At 44.8% G+C, this 20,748-nt stretch overlaps 1 protein-coding gene across 3 annotated transcripts in view; it reads left to right on the top strand.

The window, feature by feature from the left end:
• The window catches only part of LRRC7 (leucine rich repeat containing 7), a 221,302-nt gene extending 204,742 nt beyond the window's left edge, over positions 1-16,560 (top strand). For 2 of the 3 annotated variants that reach the window (XM_040360720.1, XM_040360719.1), the window contains 2 exons: positions 688-745; positions 15,233-16,560. In XM_040360720.1, coding sequence (XP_040216654.1) covers positions 688-699 — 12 coding nt within the window. In that variant the 3' untranslated portion in view covers positions 700-745; positions 15,233-16,560. Of the gene's footprint in view, positions 1-670; positions 746-15,232 lie in introns of all 3 variants that reach the window. The other variant, XM_040360721.1, reaches the window with a different exon arrangement.
• Positions 16,561-20,748: the final 4,188 nt, after the last annotated feature.

Genomic DNA, 20,748 nt, shown 5'->3' with positions numbered 1-20,748 from the left:
TGCTACAAGAGGTGGTTAGAGACCATGGGCATGCTTCAAGAAATGGTAAGACACTTTGGGCAAGCTATGCGAGATGGCACTGATTAGTCTGCCCATGCCTTGCCTGGATGGGGCTATGCTTGACACAGTGGAAGTGGTTCCCCCCATTTGCCTGCATATACGGTTCATTGAACCCTACCAACACTGTGTATGCCTTGTTCTATGGCTGAATAGGGTACAAAACATTTGAACTGGATATGTTTCTTCTTGGCAAGCCAGCACACACTGCAATTCCAATGCATGTAGGATTCAGTACACCTTATAAGCCACCATGGGTGTTGATGTGCTCTGTCTGTATAGACTAGCCTAACCCATTTAATAGTAAATACGTGTAAAGGGTAGTAACCCACAGCGACCAATCAGATTTTCCTTTACAGAAGTCAGATAAGTGTATACATTTTAATTGGCCACCATAATTTGCCTTGCAGAAAAAAAGCCTGCATGCGTATCATATGTATGCGCCATCCTGTTGATGTGTGTAATGCGTTACATCAGTGCCGTGCTCCCAACACACCTTTCCGAAGTGAGTCGCCTCCATCTATTTCCGTGGACACCCAGAGGCATCACACTTAGTACAACTTCAGTGTAGAGCAATCGTGATGGACGCCTAACCTGTGTTTCTGACTTATAGGGTATCTTTGTTACTAGGGTTCAGCCTGATGGGCCAGCGTATGGGGTACTCCGGCCTGGGGACAAGATCCTACAGGTAAGTTTACCTTGACTGGCGTTTTTGCATGTCTTGTGAACTTTTTTTTCATGGTTTTGCACAATGGTGGAGTATGTTATGTTGAGATTATATAGCAGCCTTTCTCAACCTTGGTTCCGTGCAGGGGTCAAGTCCTGGGGAAAAAAGTGTGGGAACTCCCACCCAAGATCCACTCCCCCACCAAAAAAAAAAATAATTATACGCTAATATGCATAATTATTAAACCACATTTTTTTGTTTTTCGATCCACTGTACTTTAGTAATCCTTTGTTACTGGCCGCTTCCTGTATATGGATTCATCGGGTAGTGTGCGGGTATTCCGTCACTTCCTCGATGCCACAATGTCTCCTGGGAGCTTTTGTCATTGTTCCCAGGAGACATTGCGAAGGTCTGCCGCAAGTTATCATGGGATTTAGAAATAATGTTCCGCAATATCTCCTGGGAACAATGTCAAAAGCTCCCAGGAGACATTGCGGCATTGAGGAAGTGACGGAATACCCGCACACTACCTGATGAATCCATATACAGGAAGCAACCAGTAACATAAAGGATTACTAAGGTTCGCCTGCCCCTGACATTGAGTCGAGCTGGGCATCGCCGCTTAGTGAAGGATCGGCTCGGGTGGCTCGGCTTCTCTCGGCTGCTCTGGTCCTGCAAAGGGAACTGAGTTCCTGCTGTGAAAAAAGTGCAGGAACTCCGTTCCCACGCGTTCCCGCAGGACTTGAGCCCTGGTTCCGTGCAACCCTAAGGCCGCGTACACACGGTCGGACAAAACCGATGAGAATGGACCGAGGTTCAGTTTCATCGGTCCAAACCGACCGTGTGTATAGCCCATCGGTCTGTTGTCCTTCGGTCCAAAATTTTAAAACATTCTTTAAAATCAAACCGATGGCCCGCTGCCCGATCGGTCCAAACCGATGGTTAGTACAGAAAGCATCGGTTCAAAACCCGCGCATGCTCAGAATCAAGTCGACGCATGCTTGGAAGCATTGAACTTCGTTTTATTCAGCACGTCGTGTGTTTGACGTCACCGCGTTCTGATCCGATCGGTTTTTGGAACGATGGTGTGTACTGTGCGTACACACCATCGTTCCACCATCAGACCATCAGGCCACTTCAGCGGTGAACCGATGGAAATGGCCCGTCGGACCATTCTCATAGGTTTCGAACGACCGTGCGGCCTAAGGTTCCTCCAGAGGTTAGAGGCTAGGGGTCCCTTGAGCTGTGACTGGTTGACCTCACATCTGATAGTGTGGAAATTTGACCACTGCGGTAAGGGAGGCATTATTTTTACTGACCACCAATGTAAAGGAGGCATTATTTTCACTGACCACCAATGTAAGGGAGACATTCTTCCCACTGACCCCCAATGTAAGGGAGACATTTTTCCCACTGACCCCCAATGAATTTATTTTAGCAGGGGTTCCCTGTGACCTGATAATTATTTCAAGAGTTCCCCTGGGGAAAAAAGGTTGAGAAAGACTGTTATGTATTGTAATAGAGAATTTAAAGACCAACTATGGTCAAAACTTTTTCATTCGTTCTTATCTACTCAAAAACACATTTTGAGTAGATAAGAATAAATAAAAAAAAAGCCGCTGGCACACCATAAAATCCAACGCTTGTAAAGCTTTATTGTTCCAGGTTAATCATTTTTTTTTTTTTTTTCTTCTTCTATACTCTGGATATTGAACAAGCAAAAAATATTACTCTCAATAATCTTTGGTATATTGGTCCCTGTACGTTATTTATATAGATTTTTTTATCTATATTTTTATTATTTAATCCTTTTTTGGCTTTAAAGTTGTTAGTTTTTTTAGGAAGATGTCTATTCCACACTTCTTTGACTCTGTTTTATTTTTCCCTTCAGGTGCGGTAGTAGTCATTGTATAGGGAGAGATGTAGCGATGTCAATTCACTAATTGTTTAATGTGATGCATTATATTATTGTATACATGTTAATTCATTTCCCATGTCTACAGTATTTGTAGCTGCTGACTTTTTTGTTTTACAGACTGGAGCTCCGCTTTAACCACTTACGGACCACCCGCCGTCGGTACTTTGAAGAGGGATATCGTTGTTATGCAGCAGTTAGCTACCATAACCCCGGTATCCTCTTCTCCAGCGTGCGGTCCGCTTTCATTTAAAAGTAGTTTCTGCGGCGGACTCGCCGCAAGATCACTTTTATTGGCGCCGGGAAAGGGCCCCCTCCACCCGCCGCGCTCCGGAGCCGTTGGTAGCTCTTAAAGAGCCTTTTTTTTTTCAAATGACATTTAACCTCTTGACCACCACCCCATGTCAAAAAGACGTCCTCTTTTTAAAGATGGATATCTCGGTAACGGCAGCAGCTGCTGCCACAATCAAGATATCCATCTCTTCAGTGGGTGGTCCTGTACATGATAACGGCGGTCTCCACGCCGGATTCGCCGCGAGATCGCCGTTAATGGTGGCGGGAGAGGGCCCCCCCCTCCCGCCACTCTCCCGCGCCCTCCGCCGCTTACCGGAGCCGTCGGTAGCGGCGGAGGCGATCGGGTCCATTCAGCAGCTGACGGGTTGCGAGTGAGGGAAAAATGTCCTTTACCCGTCCCCATAGCTCTGCTGGGCGGAAGTGACGTCAAAACGTCAGTCCCGCCCAGCGTCTTAAAGAAACCTTTTTTTTTTTGTCATTTGAAAAAATGACAGTTTAAATTTTTTTTGCATTTAAGTCTAAATATAAGATCTGAGGTCTTTTTGACCCTAGATCTCATATTTAAGAGGACCTGTCGTGCTTTTTTCTATTACAAGGGATGTTTACATTCCTTGTAATAGGAATAAAAGTGATCTATTTTATTTATTTTTTTATTTCAGTGTAAAAAATTATTAACTAAATAAAAATAAATAAGAAAACCCCCAAAAAAATGTTTAAAGCGCCCCATCCCGACGAGCTCGCGCACAGAAGAGAACGCATACGCGAGTAGCGCCCGCATATGAAAACGGTGTTCAAACCACACAAGTGAGTTATCGCCGCGATCGTTAGAGCGAGAGCAATAATTCTAGCCCTAGACCTCCTTTGTAACTCAAAAAATGCAACCTGTAGAATTTTTTAAACGTCGCCTATCGAGATTTTTAAGGGTAAAAGTTTGACGTCATGCCACGAGCGGGCACAATTTTTAAGCGTGACATGTTGGGTATCATTTTACTCGGAGTAACATTATCTTTCACAATATATAAAAAAATTGGGCAAAATTTATTGTTGTCTTATTTTTTTATACAAAAAAGTGCGCTTGTAAGACCGCTGCACAAATACGGTGTGACAAAAAGTATTGCAATGACCGACATTGATGGGCACTCATGGGCAGCACTTATGGGTGGCACTGATGGGTACTTATGGGTGGCACATATGGGCACTGATAGGTGGGCACTGGGCATGGATGGGCACTGAGGGGTGGTACTGATGGACACTGAGGGATGGCATTGCTGGGCATCACTTGTTTATCCCAGTGCCAGTCCCATGTTGCCAGTGATTGGCATCTATTCTCTTTTTTTTTTTTTTACTGTCCTTTTTTTTTTTTTTTACTGCCCTTTCCTGGTGGTCCAGTGTGGGCATTCGAGGGGGGGGCTGTGCTGATAAACAATCAGCGCAAACCCCCCCTGTCAGGAGAGCCGCCGATTGGCTCTCCTCTACTCACGTCTGCCATCAACGGCTCTTCCCGTTTACATCGTGATCAGCCGTGATTGGACACGGATGATCATGCCGGAGGCTCTTTACCGAGATCGGAGATACAGGGTGTCAGACTGACAACCCGCATCACCGATCCCCGCGCTGCGCGCCCTCACGGGCGCGCGCCGGCATGAAATCCTGCAGGACGTCAATAGACGTCCAGTCAGGATTTCACAACCACTTCCCGGACGTCAATTGTTCATTGACCGGGCGGGAAGTGGTTGAAGAGACAAAACATAGGGACATGTGAATGTACTGCAAATTTGTATTGAACATGTTTTTTTTTTGCACAGGCATGTTGCGGAATATCACTTTATCATTTGAATAGTGTGATAAATACATCTAAGGAGGAAAAAAAACACAAATCAAATTACATGGAATATTTTTAATGTTTAAAAATGTGCATATTTTGGTTTCTTAAACTTGTCAGTATGAAGTTTGAAGTAGTAATTTCCTATTTTGTTGGCAGAAAGTGACAAGCCAGGTAAGAAAGACGGCTCCTGCAGAGTCTCATAATCCAGCTGAGATCTTCATCCCTTTTCACATAGATTCGTGCAGTTATGGACGCCCCGGATGGTGTCGGCACTAACAGCAAAACCTTCAAGCTTACAGACACTGCTGTGTTTTCTGAATAGGAGGCACAGCATGCCTGTCTTATGAACAGTGACAAAGGGAAGCAAGTAGAACAACAGATTAGGTTCTTTTTTATTTAACGCAGGTGTTAGAAAATGTTTTTAAACCTTTAAATTTATTAAACCTTTTGTTTATTTCATTATTTATTATATTTTTTTAGTGAATCTTAACCACTTCAATACTAGGCACTTTCACATGTTGGGTATCAATTTACTTGGTGTAACATTATCTTTCATAATATAGAAAAAAAAATTGGGCTAACTTCACTGTTGTCTTATATTTTAATTAAAAAAAGTGAATTTTTTCCCCCAAAAAGTGCGCTTGTAAGACCGCTGCGCAAATATGGTGTGACAAAAAGTATTGCAACGACCGCCATTTTATTATCTAGGGTGTTAGAAAATATGGGCCAGATTCTCGTCCAGCGGGGTAATTTTGTGCGGGCGTAAGGTATCCGCTTTACGTTACGCCTCCGCAACTTAGACGGGCAAGTGCTGTATTCTCAAAGCACTTGCTCCGTAAGTTGCGGCGGCGTAGCGTAAATCGGCCGGCGTAAGCCCGCCTAATTCAAATTTGGATCAGGGGGGCGTGTTTTATGTAAATCTACTGTGACCCGACGTGATTGACGTTTTTCCCAAGGACGTCATTGGTTTCGACGTGAACGTAAATGACGTCCAGCCCCATTTACGGACGACTTACGCAAACGACGTAACTTTTTCAAATTTCGACGCGGGAACAGCGGCCATACTTAACATTGCTACGCTGCACTTATGCCACCATATAGCAGGGGCAACAATACGCCGGGAAAAGCCTAACGTAAACGGCGTATCATTACTGTGACGGCCACGCGTAAGTTTCGGGAATTCACGTATCTAGCTAATTTGCATACTCGACGCGGAATTCGACAGAAGCGCCACCTAGCGGTCAGCAAAAAATATGCAGTTAAGATCCGACGGCGTAAGAGACTTACGCCTGTCGGATCTAATGGATATCTATGCGTAACTGATTCTAAGAATCAGGCGCATAGATACGACAGCTCGGATTAGGACTGCACCGTCGTAAGTCCTTCTCTGGCCCTATATATATAATGTTTGGTGGTTCTAAGCAATTTTCTAGCAAAAAAAAACAGTTTTTAACTTGTAAACACCAAATCTCAGAAAGAGGTTCGGTCCTTAAAGAGGAAGTAAACCCTGATGGGTTCACTTCCTCTTTGTTTCCCTGCAAAGGTAAAGCGTAATGCATCACATAGTAGCCCATTATGTGTCACTTACCTGCAGGAGAAGCCCGCGATTTCCCCGTCTTCCTCGCTAGTAGCGAGTGGCCATTCTTCACCCCTCTTCTTCCAGGGTCCGCAAACTCCGGCTCTGTGACTGGCTGGAGTCACGTGACAGCGCGTGACGTCACTCCCGCGCATGCGCGCGTGAGCCGTTACTTACGGCATGACCACATTCATAAAACGGCACGCTCAGTGCGCCTGCGCCGTTGTCTATGGCCCACATGCGTCGTAGACATCGGTACAGTCTTTTTTGCAAATATCTCCTAAACCGTGTAGGTTTAGGAGATATTTGTTGCACCTGCAGGTAAGCCTTAATCTAGGCTTACCTGTAGGTGAAAGTTCTACCTGAGGGTTTACAACCACTTTAAGTGGATAAGGGCTCATCAACACTGACATAATATATGTTGGGTACACTTTTGTACGCAGCTATATGGGCCTTGCCACACTTGCTTCCAGCAGATGATATGTTCCACTAGTAAATATTAAAAAAAAGAACATGGCTGCATCCAGGGCTTTAATTTTGGCCATATTTTACGCTCTATGCATGTGAACATGCATATTTTTTACTGGCAACCTTTTCCTCTTACTGGCATTTACTGGCAGGAGAAAAGCAACCATTTTTTACTGGCTGCCAGTAAAAATACTGATGGTTGGCAACACTGCTACATGTGCATGTGCAGGATGAACTCAATTAGTCATGACTGACCACCTGAGGTCATTCTGCGCACGTGTTGCCATCACTCAATGACTCATTTAGATCAACGCATTGTTGTTATTGACATGCCGGCCGGAAGCAGAGGTCTATTAGATCCCTAAATGCTTCAGGCTGTACGCATGTAAATGTTACATGCATACAGCAGGATCCTGTGTATTTTACATATGTCTGTGTGAATGAGCCCTATTTCTATCCAGTCTTTATATATTGTTTCCCATCTTCAAGCCCCCAATAAAGGGTGTGATTTCTGGCCCACGAAACGCGTTGGATCTGTGTTAACCTATCTAATATAGGAATAACTGCATTTGGACGATTAACTTGTGTCGTGGCTCTCCAGTCTCAGATCCCTTTAAGAATCTTAGTGACATTTATCCCCGCATTGCAAGACGCTTATGGCAGTGGCGTCACTAGGGTTGGTGTCACCTGGTGCGGCAAAACACGTCACCTTCCCTCCTGTCTATCCTGCCCAGCGCCCCGCAGGCAGTGCATGATCACAGGGGGCATCCCCAAACGGACCCTATAAATGATAGTATAGGGCAGGTTGGGGTGGTATAGGGCAGACTAGAGTGGAATAGGGCAGGTTGTGGTGGTATACGACAGACTAGGATGGCATAGGGCAGGTTGTGGTGGTATAGTGCTAGGTTGGGGTGGTATAGGGCAGGTTGGGGTGGTATAGTGCAGGTTGGGATGGTATAGTGCCAGGTTGCAGTGGCATAGGGCAGGTTGGGGTGGTATAGTGCCAGGTTGAGGTGGTATAGTGGTAGGTTGGGGTGGTATAGGACAGGTTGGGGTGGTATAGTGCAGGTTGGGATGGTATAGTGCCCGGTTGCAGTGGCATAGGGCAGTTTGGGGTGGTATAGTGCCGGGTTGTGGTGGTATAGTGCTAGGTTGGGGTGGTATAGGGCAGGTTGAGGTGGTATAGTGCAGGTTGGGATGGTATAGTGCCAGGTTGGGATGGTATAGTGCCAGGTTGAGGTGGTATAGGGCAGGCAGGGGTGGCATAGGACAGGTTGGGGTGGTATAGGGCAGGTTGGGGTGGTATAGTGCCAGGTTGCAGTGGCATAGGGCAGGTTAGGGTGGTATAGTGCCAGGTTGAGGTGGTATAGGGCAGGCAGGGGTGGCATAGGACAGGTTGGGGTGGTATAGGGCAGGTTGGGGTGGTATAGGGCAGGTTGGGGTGGTATAGTGCAGGTTGGGATGGTATAGTGCCAGGTTGCAGTGGCATAGGGCAGTTTGGGGTGGTATAGTGCCAGGTTAAGGTGGTATAGTGCTAGGTTGGGGTGGTATAGGGCAGGTTGGGGCGGTATAGTGCAGGTTGGGATGGTATAGTGCCAGGTTGCAGTGGCATAGGGCAGGTTGGGGTGGTATAGTGCCAGGTTGAGGTGGTATAGGGCAGGCAGGGGTGGCATAGGACAGGTTGGGGTGGTATAGGGCAGGTTGGGGTGGCATAACACAGGGTGGGGTAGTATAGGGCAGGTTAGGACTCTATATAGTGATGTGTGCAGTAACTTACAGAAATCCTGGAGATGAAGACACTCGGGGGCTGCTGTGTTCTCACCTTTTTCTCCTTCAGCTGCGGGATCAGCCAGAGTGAAGGAGTCTGTGGGAGGAGTGGAGGAGGCAGTCACACCCTCAGCTCCTCCCACCAACTCCGGCTGCCTCCGGGGATATTGGAGATCCCCAAAGGACAGCTTAAAACTTAGGAGTGTTACAGGCAGCCTCCCCCGCACGGCTTGGTGCCCTCCTCACACCGCTCCGCTGCAGCTCTGCAAGCAGAAGCAATATAGTAGTGTGTAGGCAGTGGCCTTGGTGTCACCCCTCTGGCGGGTGTCACCTGGTGTGGCCCGCCCCCCCCAGCACCCCCATAGCAACGCCACTGGCTTATAGCTCTACAGCACCTTGGCCGCAAGAGGTTAATTATTAGTAAATGCAGAATCAGTTTGGCTTTATGAATCCTTTGAAAACATTTTTATCCCTTGGTTTTAGTTGCCAGGCAACAGCCTTGACTGATAGAATTTTCTTTTGAAACGTGTCAAGGTTACACAGAAAGAACGTTTAAGAGAACATGTGGCGTTACGCCTAAGCGCATTATTTCCCTTTAGAAGCTTTGTCCGTACCTAAGTGGCCTATTGTTTGTTACTCAGGTGAACCTTCCTGTTTGTAAAAATGTATTTCTTTTTGCGTACCATGCTTCCGCCTGCAAAATAGATGTAAACTGAACGAAAAACTTAGGAGACTTCTCAGTGCTGGTACAGTACCATGGCATTCCGCCACCTGCAGCTGAGTCCCGGGCTATTAGGTAGATTCACAAAGAGTTAGGCCGGCTTATCAGTAGATAAGCCGACCTAACTCAGAATCTAAGCCGACCTATGTTTAAGCGTATGCTCAAACAGAGATACGCTTAAACATATCTAAGATACGACGGCTTGCGTCGTCCTATCTTAGGTTGCAATATTTAGGCTGGCCGCTAGGTGGCGTTTCCATTGCGGTCGGCGCAGAATATGTAAATCAGTAGATACGCCTATTCACGAACGTACACCCGGCCGACGCAGTACAGATACGCCGTTTACGTAACGCTTTATCAGGCCTAAAGTTATTCCAACAAATAGTTGGAATAGTAATGTTAAAGTATGGCCGCCGTTCCCGCTTCGAAATTCGAAAATTTTACGTTGTTTGCGTAAGTCGTCCGTGAATAGGGATTTACGTCCACGTCGAAATCAATAGGCCCGTGCGGCGTACGTTGCCGCAATGCGCACTGGAAAAAGTAGGCGGACGGCGCATGCGCCGTTCAAAAAAAAACGTCAATCACGTCAGGTCAAGCCCCATTAACATAAAACACGCCCCCTTAGCCGAATTTGAATTAGGCGCGATTGCGCCCGCCGCATTTACGCTACGCGGCCATAACTTAGCAGGCAAGTACTTTGAGAATACAGTACTTGCCTCGCTAACTTACGGCGGCGTAGTGTAAACACGCTAAGCTACGCCGCCGCAAAGTTAGGACACCCTACGTGAATCTAGCTATTTGTCTCCATATTGGAAGCAATGAGCTGAGCCCTGACCATGGAGGCAAATTTACTAGAAGCATAAGGACACAGGCTTATGACATCGTGCACAGCTCTCTCTCTCTCACTCTCGTGAGAGTTTGCCAGGAAGGGAGGGGGGGGTGAGTCATAAGGGGGCCAATGAGAGCTGCAGAGCTGGAGGTGTGTCTGTGTAAATCCAGGAAGTGAACAGGCAGTTAAAATGGTTGCAGCCAGATCTAGTGGAGGGAGATTTCTGCAGCGAGTACAGAATCACATAGGTAGATTCATAGAGATTGGACTAGCTTTAGGGCAGCGTAGCCTAGCCTGTTTAGGCTACACCGCCGTAAATTAGTTAGGCTAGTAGTGATTCTCAATCTACTTACCTGCTAATCTACGGCGGCGTAGCCTCAAACGAGCGGGCGTAAGGGCGCCTAATTCAAATGACTTGGAGGGGGGCGTGTTGTATGGTAATGAGGCTTGACCTCACGTTTTTTGACGTTTCTCGCTACTGCGCATGCGCCGGGCGCCTACATTTCCCAGTGCGCATTGCGGCTAACTACGCCGTACGGGCCTATTGATTTCGACGTGTACGTAAACGACGTAACTCCCGATTCGTGGACGACTTGCGCAAACGACGTAAAAAATTCGAACCTCGTGGCCGGAACGGCGGCCATACTTTAACATTGTTATTCCACTTCATAGGTGGAATAACTTTAGGCCGCCTAAGGCCTTACGGAAACGACGTTAATCGACTGCGGCGGGCTCGCGTACGTTCGGGAATCGGCGTAAAAGCTCATTTACATATTCTACGCCGGCCGCAATGGAAGCGCCACCTAGCGGCCATCCAAAAAATTGCAAGCTAAGCTAGAACGGCGCAAGCCGTCCTATCTTAGCTTTGTTTAAGCGTATCTCTGTTTGAGCATACGCTTAAACAAACGCCGGCGTAGATTCAGAGTTAGGCCGGCTTATCTACTGATAAGCCGGCCTAACTCTTTGTGAATCTACCTAACAGTATATATAAAATAATATGCAAAGTGGGTGGAGGGAAGCTTCAGAATGGCAAAGATGTTTTTATTACAAATTATGTGGGCAGACTGCGGTTCCTCTTTAAGCCATTGGATCAGCCAAACAACTAGTATTCCCAGGAGGATGGTAAAGGTTGATTCCCCCTGTATACTTTATCAACAGGCTAAATACATCCAAAGGACAGGTTCACTTGAACCAACAAAGGAGTGACCCATCTAGATACACCAAAACCTTTATAACAAAAAATAAAAAAAACAGGGCACCGTCTACGACTCTATGTTATCGCTCTTCTGGTTTAACAGAATATTGTGCAGTGATGATCAGAGTGATCTTTTCATTCTTCCCGCATACAAGGAACATCTGATACACCATGTATAGGAACCACTGTACAAAATTCTCCATGTCGTTATTATGACAGTTGGTTGTTACAATTTATTTCTGTGCCTGCGATTTGACAGCGGCCTCTCACAAGCAAATGTCATATCGGATTTGAATGTCAGGCATGTAAATGTATACATGGGATTCAGCCAGGGATTATCACACAATTCATCAGTACTGTAGACATAAAGCCACACCGGTGTCAATCATCTTCATCATGCAATTGCTGCATTTTTTCTTTTTTTTACACTCTCTGGCCTAGATTCTCGTAGATCCGCGTATCTACGAGCAGGGTGTAGCGTATGCCATTAACACTACGCCGCCGCAACTTACTGAAGCAAGTGCCGTATTCTCCAAGCACTTGCTCCGTAATTTGCGGCGGCGTAGTCTAAATGGCCCGGCGTATCCCCGCGTAAATCAAAGGGGGCGGCTTGTATTTAAATTAAACGCGCCCCCGTGGTGAACGATCTGCGCATGCGCCGGCCTTAAACGTAGGCCACTGCGCATGCTCCGTAGTACGCAGCAAATCCATTGGTTGCGACGCTTACGGAAACAACGTAAACGACGGCGAAGCGGCGCAAAAACGTTTGGGAATCGGCGTATCGGCTCATTTGCATATGCGACGCTGAAATCAACGTAAAAGCCACCTAGCGGCCAGCGTAGTATTGCATTTAGGATCCGACGGTGTAAGTGACTTACACCAGTCGGATCCTAGCCTAATTCCGGCGTATCTTGTGTTGAGAATACAAAACAATGATACGCCGGCGGGATTTTCGAATTACGCCGGTGTATCTGTAGATACACCGGCGTAATTCTTTTGAGAATCTGGCCCTCTCTCTTCATATACAGTGGAACCATGGATTACGAGCATAATCCATTCCAGGAGAATGCTTGTTCCCCATAGAAGTCAATTGAAATGAAGATAATTTGTTTCCCGCATTGACTTCTATGGCATGCAATACCGCAAGTGGCCAGAAGTAGGGGGGGGGGGGCGTCGGAGAGCCTCGGAAATTCTCTGGGACAGCTCTGGTGATCTCGGAAAGGCTTGGACACACTCTGGCCCAGATTCACGTAGAATCGCCTATCTTCAGGCGGGCGTAGCGCATCTCAGATACACTACGCCGCCGTAACTTAGAGCGGCAGGTCCCGTATTCTCAAAGAACTTGCGCTTTAAGTTACGCCGGCGTAGTGTAACTGGGCCGGCGTAAGCCCGCCTAATTCAAATGTGGAAGTGGTGGGCGTGTTTTATGGAAATTAATCAGGACCCCAGGTAATCGATGCTTTTAATGAACGGCGCATGTGCCGTCCGTGGACGTATCCCAGTGTGCATGCTCCAAATTACGCCGCAAAGACTCAATGCTTTCGACATGAACGCAACTTACGCACAGCCCCATTCACAGACGACTTACGCAAACAACGTAAAACGTGAAAAATTCTACGCTGTTCCGCGACCATACCTAACATTGGTACGCCTCATCTACTATATTTTGGTAATATAGTATATATGAGGTAGCATGAAATACACCCACCTCAATGCTGCCACATATACATATGCCAGTGACAAGAGGGTAAAGTGTATGCAAAGCCATCCATTTTTTTTTGCATAAAGGGTTTGCATATCTGTGAGCCATTTGAAAGATTTCCCCTCATGCCTAGTACACACGTATGGGATTTCCAACGGGAAAAGTTCTGTCGGAAGTCCAGAGGGGAAAGCCGAGAACCTGCTCAGTAGCTTTTCCCCCTACACACGGACGATTTTCCCGTCAGAAAACCATAGATGAAAGCTTTGGTCGGGAATCCTGACCGTGTGTATGCTCCATCGCAGTTTTTCCCATAGGAAAACTGCCAAAAACTGCCGGGAAAAAGTCCACCCGGAATCCCGGCGGGAAAAAGTCCACAGTCTTCCCGTCAGGAGAACCGGCTGTGTGTACGAGGCTTCACTTTCTGTCCCAGCAACCCAACCCAAGTAAGGAAATCTCTCCAAATCATAGAGAAATCTCCTTTTAGACAGTTGTCATGCTGTTTGAAGCTTTCCACTCTGTGACAACTGTAAAATGTGGATTCCTCGTAATGGTTTGTGGTCTAAAAGTGGTCACCAGGACAAACAGAAAGGGTAAAGTGCTCCAGCGGGGACACAGATAACAATACAGAACCTGGCAGTGCCTATCCAAAAATATGTCTGTGAAAGATCTCATTCATCATGGTCATGGTATAGCTAGTAGTAGTCAGTCACATTCAACTGGACATGTTGAAGACGTTTCATAGTTTATCCAAGCCACTTCTTCATTTCTACATTAGAACTGAAAAGGGTGGCTTGGATAAGCTATGAGACATCTTTAACCACTTCAATACTGGCCCATTGTAATATGACGTCCACAGATGGGATCTCCCATCCTGGGTGGACGTCATATGACGTCCTGGGCTTTGTGGGGGGATATCTGAATGATGCCTGCAGCTAGAGGCATCATTCAGATATCCTTCTCTTTGGCCGGCGATTCTGTGCAACATAAGAATGATCATAGCGGCGGTTCCGCCGCTTGATCGTTCTTACAGGCGGCGAGAGGGGACACCCCCCTCCCGCCGCCATCCGGTGCTTCTCCGGGTTCTCCCGTGCCATCGGGGGCCTGGAGAAAGAATCGTCCGGCGCTCGCAGGAAGCATAGAGATGACTGGTGACCAGATGGTCACCAGTCATCTCTATGACCGGCGGAGGACCCGAGCGCGATGTGATGACGTCACGCCCGGGTCCCCGTATGTAAACAAAGCCGTGATTGCGGCTACTAAGCAACAGTAATCATGAGATCGGTGAATTTTTTTTCACCGATCTCATTCTTTTCAGCCTGGAGGAGAGATGTGGGGTCTTATTGACCCCGCATCTCTCCATAAAGAGGACCTGTCACACACATTTCCTATAACAAGGAATGTTTACATTCCTTGTAATAGGAATAAAAGTGATAACAAAAATAAATAAATAAATAAAAAGTAAAAAAAAAAAAAATATGTAAAGAAAAAAAATAATAATAATAAAAAAATTAAAACGCCCGCAGAAGCGAACGCACACACAAGTCCCGCCGACATATGTAAACTCCGTTTAAACCACATATGTGAGGTATCACCGCGTGCGTTAGAGTGCCAGCAACAATTCTAGATCTCCTCTGTAAATCTAAACTGGTAACGTGTAAAAAATTTCAAAGCGTTGCCTATGGAGATTTTTAAGTACCGAAGTTTGGCGCCATTCCATGAGTGTGCGCAATTTTTTAAGCGTGACATGTTAGGTATCTATTTACTCGGTGTAATATAATCTTTCATATTTTACAAAAAAATTGGGCTAACTTTACTGTTTTGTTATTTTTTTCCAAAAAAAAGGCGTTTGAAAAATTATTGCGCAAATACCGTGCAAGGTAAAACATTGTAATGACCGTCGTTTTTTTCCCTAGGGTGTCTGCTAAAAAAAACATATATAATGTTTGGGGGTTCTGCGTCATTTTCTAGCAAAACAATGATGATTTGTACATGTAGGAGAGAAGTGCCAGAATAGGCCTGGTATTGAGGTGTGTATAAAAGCCCGGTATTGAAGTGGTTAACATTACAAAACGAGTTTAGCTGAATGCAGATAACTACTACTAGATATCCAAAAGTTCAAAAAAGAAAAGTTTGGACTTTGCAATCACTGAAATACTGAAAGAAACATTACACTTCGTAAAACGTCTTCTAACCGTTCTCTTTTCTCTGTATTCCAGGCCAACGGACACAGTTTTGTAAATACGGAGCACGAAAAGGCCGTTGCGCTCTTGAAGAGTTTTCAGACAACAGTAGACCTTGTAATTCAACGTGAGCTTGCTGTCTAAATATTTTTTATAAACAGTGACGATGTCCGTTAGACAGGTCCTCTCTTTTTTTTTTTTTTTTCTCTCTTTTCTTCATTTTTGCCAATTGCTGGATCAATGGCAAAGAGCAGTGCCAAATGTAGATGCTATGTTATAATTGATGGACAGACATTCACTATATACGTATGAAAAAAGAAAAAGGAAAAAAAAAACTTTTACTTGGATAACAATGTATTAGATTTAATCATTTAGCCTGAGGCTTGGGCTGAACAGTGGTGCAGTTTTATAAAAAAAAAAAAAAAAATTCTTCCCAAAGCGGATCTCCTAGTTTTGACAGCGTGAAAGCACACAAGACGCTCTACTTGTACCCGAAAAATCACCACCAAGCACTGCCTCAACGTTGTATATGCCTTTTATATAGAACATAAACAACTTAGAAGGAATCGCAAGTCATATTTTGACTTCTATACGAAAAAAAAAAAAAAATAATAATTACAAAATCATATTTTCGTAATGAACAAAGAAATTGATAAGAAAGTTATTTATTAAAAATGTACGCTGAATTAATATTCCCTTTTTTATATATGAAATAGATACTTATGCCTTATGGAAAACACTTTAAATGTATAGAATTAATGCCGTTTATTTCATTTGAAAAAGAAAAAGTAAGGGTTAATTAGACTGGATGTCATCTAAATATATGTTTAGTATTTTTATAGCGGTGCATCAAGAGATGTGGACAAAACGGTCGCTTTTGGCTGAAGCCCTCGGTGAAAAGCCAATCCTATGTGCAAAAATAGCAGATTCCAGATTTAGCTTCAATCTCTGCAACTTGATTGGCTGTGACAAAACCGATCTGTAGCCAATAGGATATCCAGACACAAACACAACAAGGCTGGAAAAAAAAACTTTATTCAGTCTGTTCTACTAGCAATACTGTTGATCCGGAAGACCCAGATACGGGTTGCCAATTTGGGGGAAGAGAGGAGTCTATTTTGACCCCATCATCAGCAATTGTGTAAATTCCTTGGACAATCACTCAGCTTTCTACTATTTCTAGGTGAGGCTGTCATTTCTAATAACAAAGGCATTTAGTCTATATTTAATTCCATCTCAACAATGGTCACCAACGCGTCTTTTCAACAATCCTTATGGTGAAATAATTTTGCATCTAGCGCTATCAGATGTTTTCCTTTTTTATTGTTTATGCTATTCTCTAATATACTTGAGTGGAACACCAACCTAATTTTAATTTAGATAGAACAGGTTTGATTGATGTGTCCCAACTGTGGAGATTCCCCTTCGCTACTTGTGAGGGCAACCTCTCCGAAAGTGACACAGATACCGATAAAAAAAACCATCCTCACCGTGGTAAGAGAAAAAGTGCTTTTACTACTAAAATTGTTGTCTGGATTTCGACTTTAGACTTCACCCAAGCTTACCATTGAACTTTGGGCAGGCTCAATCTGCCATTGACTTTCTTGTATGTCTTGAAACCAGCCTTTCTCAATCCTTTTAACATAGAGGAACCCATGACATCGTTTTCAGGTCTCAGGGAACCCCCTACTAAAATTATTAGACATAAAGCTCATGGTACCTTAGCATGATCTGTAGGTTGCAGAGTTTTAAATAAATTAAAAAAGAATGGGGTTTTCAAGTGTTACTGTGACAGGAGTCACTTTAGGTGGGATCAGAATGGAGTTCTCGGGCACCCCACCTAAAGTGACTCCTGTCACAGTTACTAAACCCAGGACCCTGCATTCACTATATCTGGTCTCTCACAGTACACATAACTTGCAAATGCCATCGTTTAAGTAAATATAAACTGCTAAATACCTTTTTTCATTAGCAGTCTTGTGACTTCTATCGGTGTCTGGTTAAAGCTTGTAGGAGGAGTTTTCATTCTCCCATGATTGTCCTATGAGGCTGCATGACCCCTGATTCTCTGTCTGGACAGTGCTAATTGGCCCTGTGCTGATCACACTCTCCCTAGCAATACACACCAAACCGAGCATTTGCAGCTTGTCCCCTAGCCTCTGTACTATCCGGAGATGATTTGGGCACTGTGGAAGAAGGGGAGGATCAGAGGACAGCCTTTTTACACAATATCCTCTTATGCCGCGTACACACGGTCGAAAATTTCGCCAACAAAAGTCCGATGTGAGCTTTTGGTAAGAAATTCCTACCGTGTGTATGCTCCATCTGACTTTTTCTGTCGGAATTTCCGCCAGCAAAAGATTGAGAGCAGGTTCTCTTTTTTTCCGATGGAAAAAATTCCGAACGGAAATTCCGATCGTCTGTAGCAATTCCGACGCATGCTCCGAAGCATTAAACTTAATTTTCTCTGCTCACCACTGCTCGTCGTAGTGTTGTACGCCACCGCGTTCTTGATGGTCGAGAGTTCAGAGAACTTTTGCGTGACCGTGTGTATGCAAGCCAAGCTTGAGCGGAATTCCGTCGGAAAAAACATTCAAGGTTTTTCCGACGGAAAATCCGATCGTGAGTACGTGGCATTAGGTTCCACATTGAGTATAACAAACACGCTTTACTGCATATACAGACAGTGAAAATTGTAGTGCCCCCTACATTGTGGTCAATGTCGAAGTGACCCCCCTTACATTGGTGTCCAAAGTTGGAGTGGCCTCATACATTGGTGCCCAGTGTTAAATGGAACCCCAAATATGGGTGGCCAGTGTTGAAATTACCCCTTACATTGGTGGCCAGTGTAGAAGTAACTCCTTACATTGGTGGCCAGTGCAGAAATGACCCTGTAACTTGGTGGCCAGTGTAGAAGTGGTCGCTTACATGGGTGTCCAGTATAGAAGTAACCCCTTACATTGGTAGCCAGTGTTGAAATGACCCCTTACATAGGTGGGCAGTGTAGGAAACCCCTTACCTTGGTGGCCAGTGTTGAAATTATCCCTTACATTGGTGGCCATTGTAGAAGTAACTCCTTACATTGGTGGCCAGTGCAGAAATGACCCCGTAACTTGGTGGCCAGTGTAGAAGTGGTCACTTACATGGGTGTCCAGTAGAGAAGTAACCCCTTACATTGGTAGTCAGTGTTGAGATGACCCCTTACATAGGTGGGCATTGTAGGAAACCCCTTACCTTGGTGGTCAGCGTAGAAATGAACCCTTACATACCTGGCTAGTGTAGTAGTAACCCCAAACATTGGTAGCCAGTGTAGAAGTAATCCCTTACATTGATAGGTAGAATATTAATCTGCCATAACTTGCTTCTCAAGAAACCTCCTAGTAACATCTGGAGAACCCCCAGGGTTCCACGGGACACTGGTTGAGAAAAGCTGTTTTGGACACACAAATATTGAGGTTTCTGTGCAACAGCTTGGTTCTTCAACCCTTCTAAAAGACCATGGGCCAGATCCACGAAGAAGTTACGACGGCGTATCTATTGATACGCCGCGTAACTTCGAGGATGCTCCGGCGTATCTTTGTTTTGTATCCACAAAACAAGATACGCCTGATGCTGGGCTAGATCTGACTGGCGTATGTCTTAGTACGCCGTCAGATCTAAGGTGCATATTTACGCTGGACGCTAGGTGGCGCTTCCGTCGATTTCCGCGTCGAGTATGCAAATTAGCTAGATACGCCAATCCACAAACGTACGTCCGGCCAGCGCATTTTTTTACGTTGTTTCCGTAAGTTTTTTTTCGGCGTAAGGTTACCCGTGCTATATGAGGCGTACTCAATGTTAAGTATGTACGTCGGGCCAGCGTCGAATTTTACGTTGTTTACGTTGTTTGCGTAAAACGTTCGCGACTAGGGCTTTGCGTAGAATTACGTTCACGTCGAAAGCATTGGCTTGTTGCGGGTTAATTTGGAGCATACGCACTGGGATACCCCCACGGACGGCGAATGCGGCGTTCAAAAAAAAATTCATTTACGTCGGGTCAAGACGTATTAACTTAAAACACGCCCACAACTTAGTGATTTGAATTGCGTGCCCTTACGCCGACACATTTACACTTACGGCGCAAATTCTTTGTGGATACGGGAAATACGCTGTAAGTTACGGCGGCGTAGTGTATCTGAGATACGCTACGTCGGACATAATAAAGCGCCGCGCTACGTGGATCTGGCCCCATGATGAAGGTTTCACTGTGTTGCTTCTGGATTCCTCAATGATTTTTTTTCTCTGCAGTTTGGGGAATCCATCAAGGCACCGAGACACCGTCATTTGGCTTTTTAATGTCTCCCACATTTACACTTTTGGCAAGCAGCTTTAAAATGAATTACATCTCCTCTAAGATGCCTACTGCACCTTATAAAGAGCGCAATAAAATAAAGGGATGTCAGAGTGGATTTTAAGATGATCAGGTTCCAGCTGTCATTTTTCTAGTAGAGACCAAAAAAAAAATAAGGCGAGCCTGTTACTGTCAGCATCCTTCATTTTCCTTTCATCTGGGTTTCCTCAAAGAACGCCGCTGAGTACTTTTCCGAATTCGTAGTCTGGCCTGCAAAATGCTCGTCGTTTTCAGGCATTTAACATGCTACAAAGGCCATCGATGATGATTGTCCCAGTCCTTCAGTCTGCAAGGAATGGAGTTCTTTCTGAACGTTACATTGGTAAAAAAAAATTAAAAACCAAACAGGCTCGTGTAATGTTGGGTATGTACACACAGACATTTCTTTCTGTATCAGCAGGGTCAAAGAATGCAGCTTTTATCTTCATATGCTCAGCATTTTATTTGTTAATACTTTCCGTCCTCATTCCTTTTATAGTCCTTCTTCCAGTGAATTAAAAAAAGACAGATTGAATAAGGAATCTTTTTTTTTTTAAAGTGTAAGGGGGTTAAAGTGCCGCTTATCACCCATGATGGGGGCACAGTCTTGCCAGTCTTTTTATAAACTCATTTTTAAATTTAGCAATTATTACTTTGTTTAAATGGAGTGAGAAGAAACAATGTGATTGTAACGGTGCTAGAAACAATGTAGACAATATACATAAAAATACTTTTTTATTAATATACACACACATATATATATATATATATATATATATATATATATATATATATATATATATATATATATATATATACATACACACAAAAAGTGTTTGTGTTAAAAACAAATATCAAAGCTAATGTTGATGATCATGGGTCGCTGGTTTCCCAAATTTCATACAATGGCGGTCACAGGAGAATGTCCCATCCCTACATGTTTCGCCATTTCAGGATTCTTTAGGGGATTTAATCTGGGACCACTAAATCAGGATAACATACACGTGCTGGTGTGCATTGTGCACGCTCATTGCTGTGCACTGTTGCATTGCACCACAGTCCTTTTTTTTAAGTGTTACTAAACATACAACAGTAAAATCAGTCTGTATATACCAGTGGTCTCCAAACTAGCAATGATGGAGCACTATTCCTCCTCCTACTGCCCATCAACACTGGGGCCATG

Source organism: Rana temporaria, chromosome 7, assembly GCF_905171775.1.
Source record: "Rana temporaria chromosome 7, aRanTem1.1, whole genome shotgun sequence".
In the NCBI taxonomy this organism is placed as follows: Eukaryota; Metazoa; Chordata; class Amphibia; order Anura; family Ranidae; genus Rana; species Rana temporaria.
This window is presented reverse-complemented; position numbering and strand designations above follow the sequence as displayed.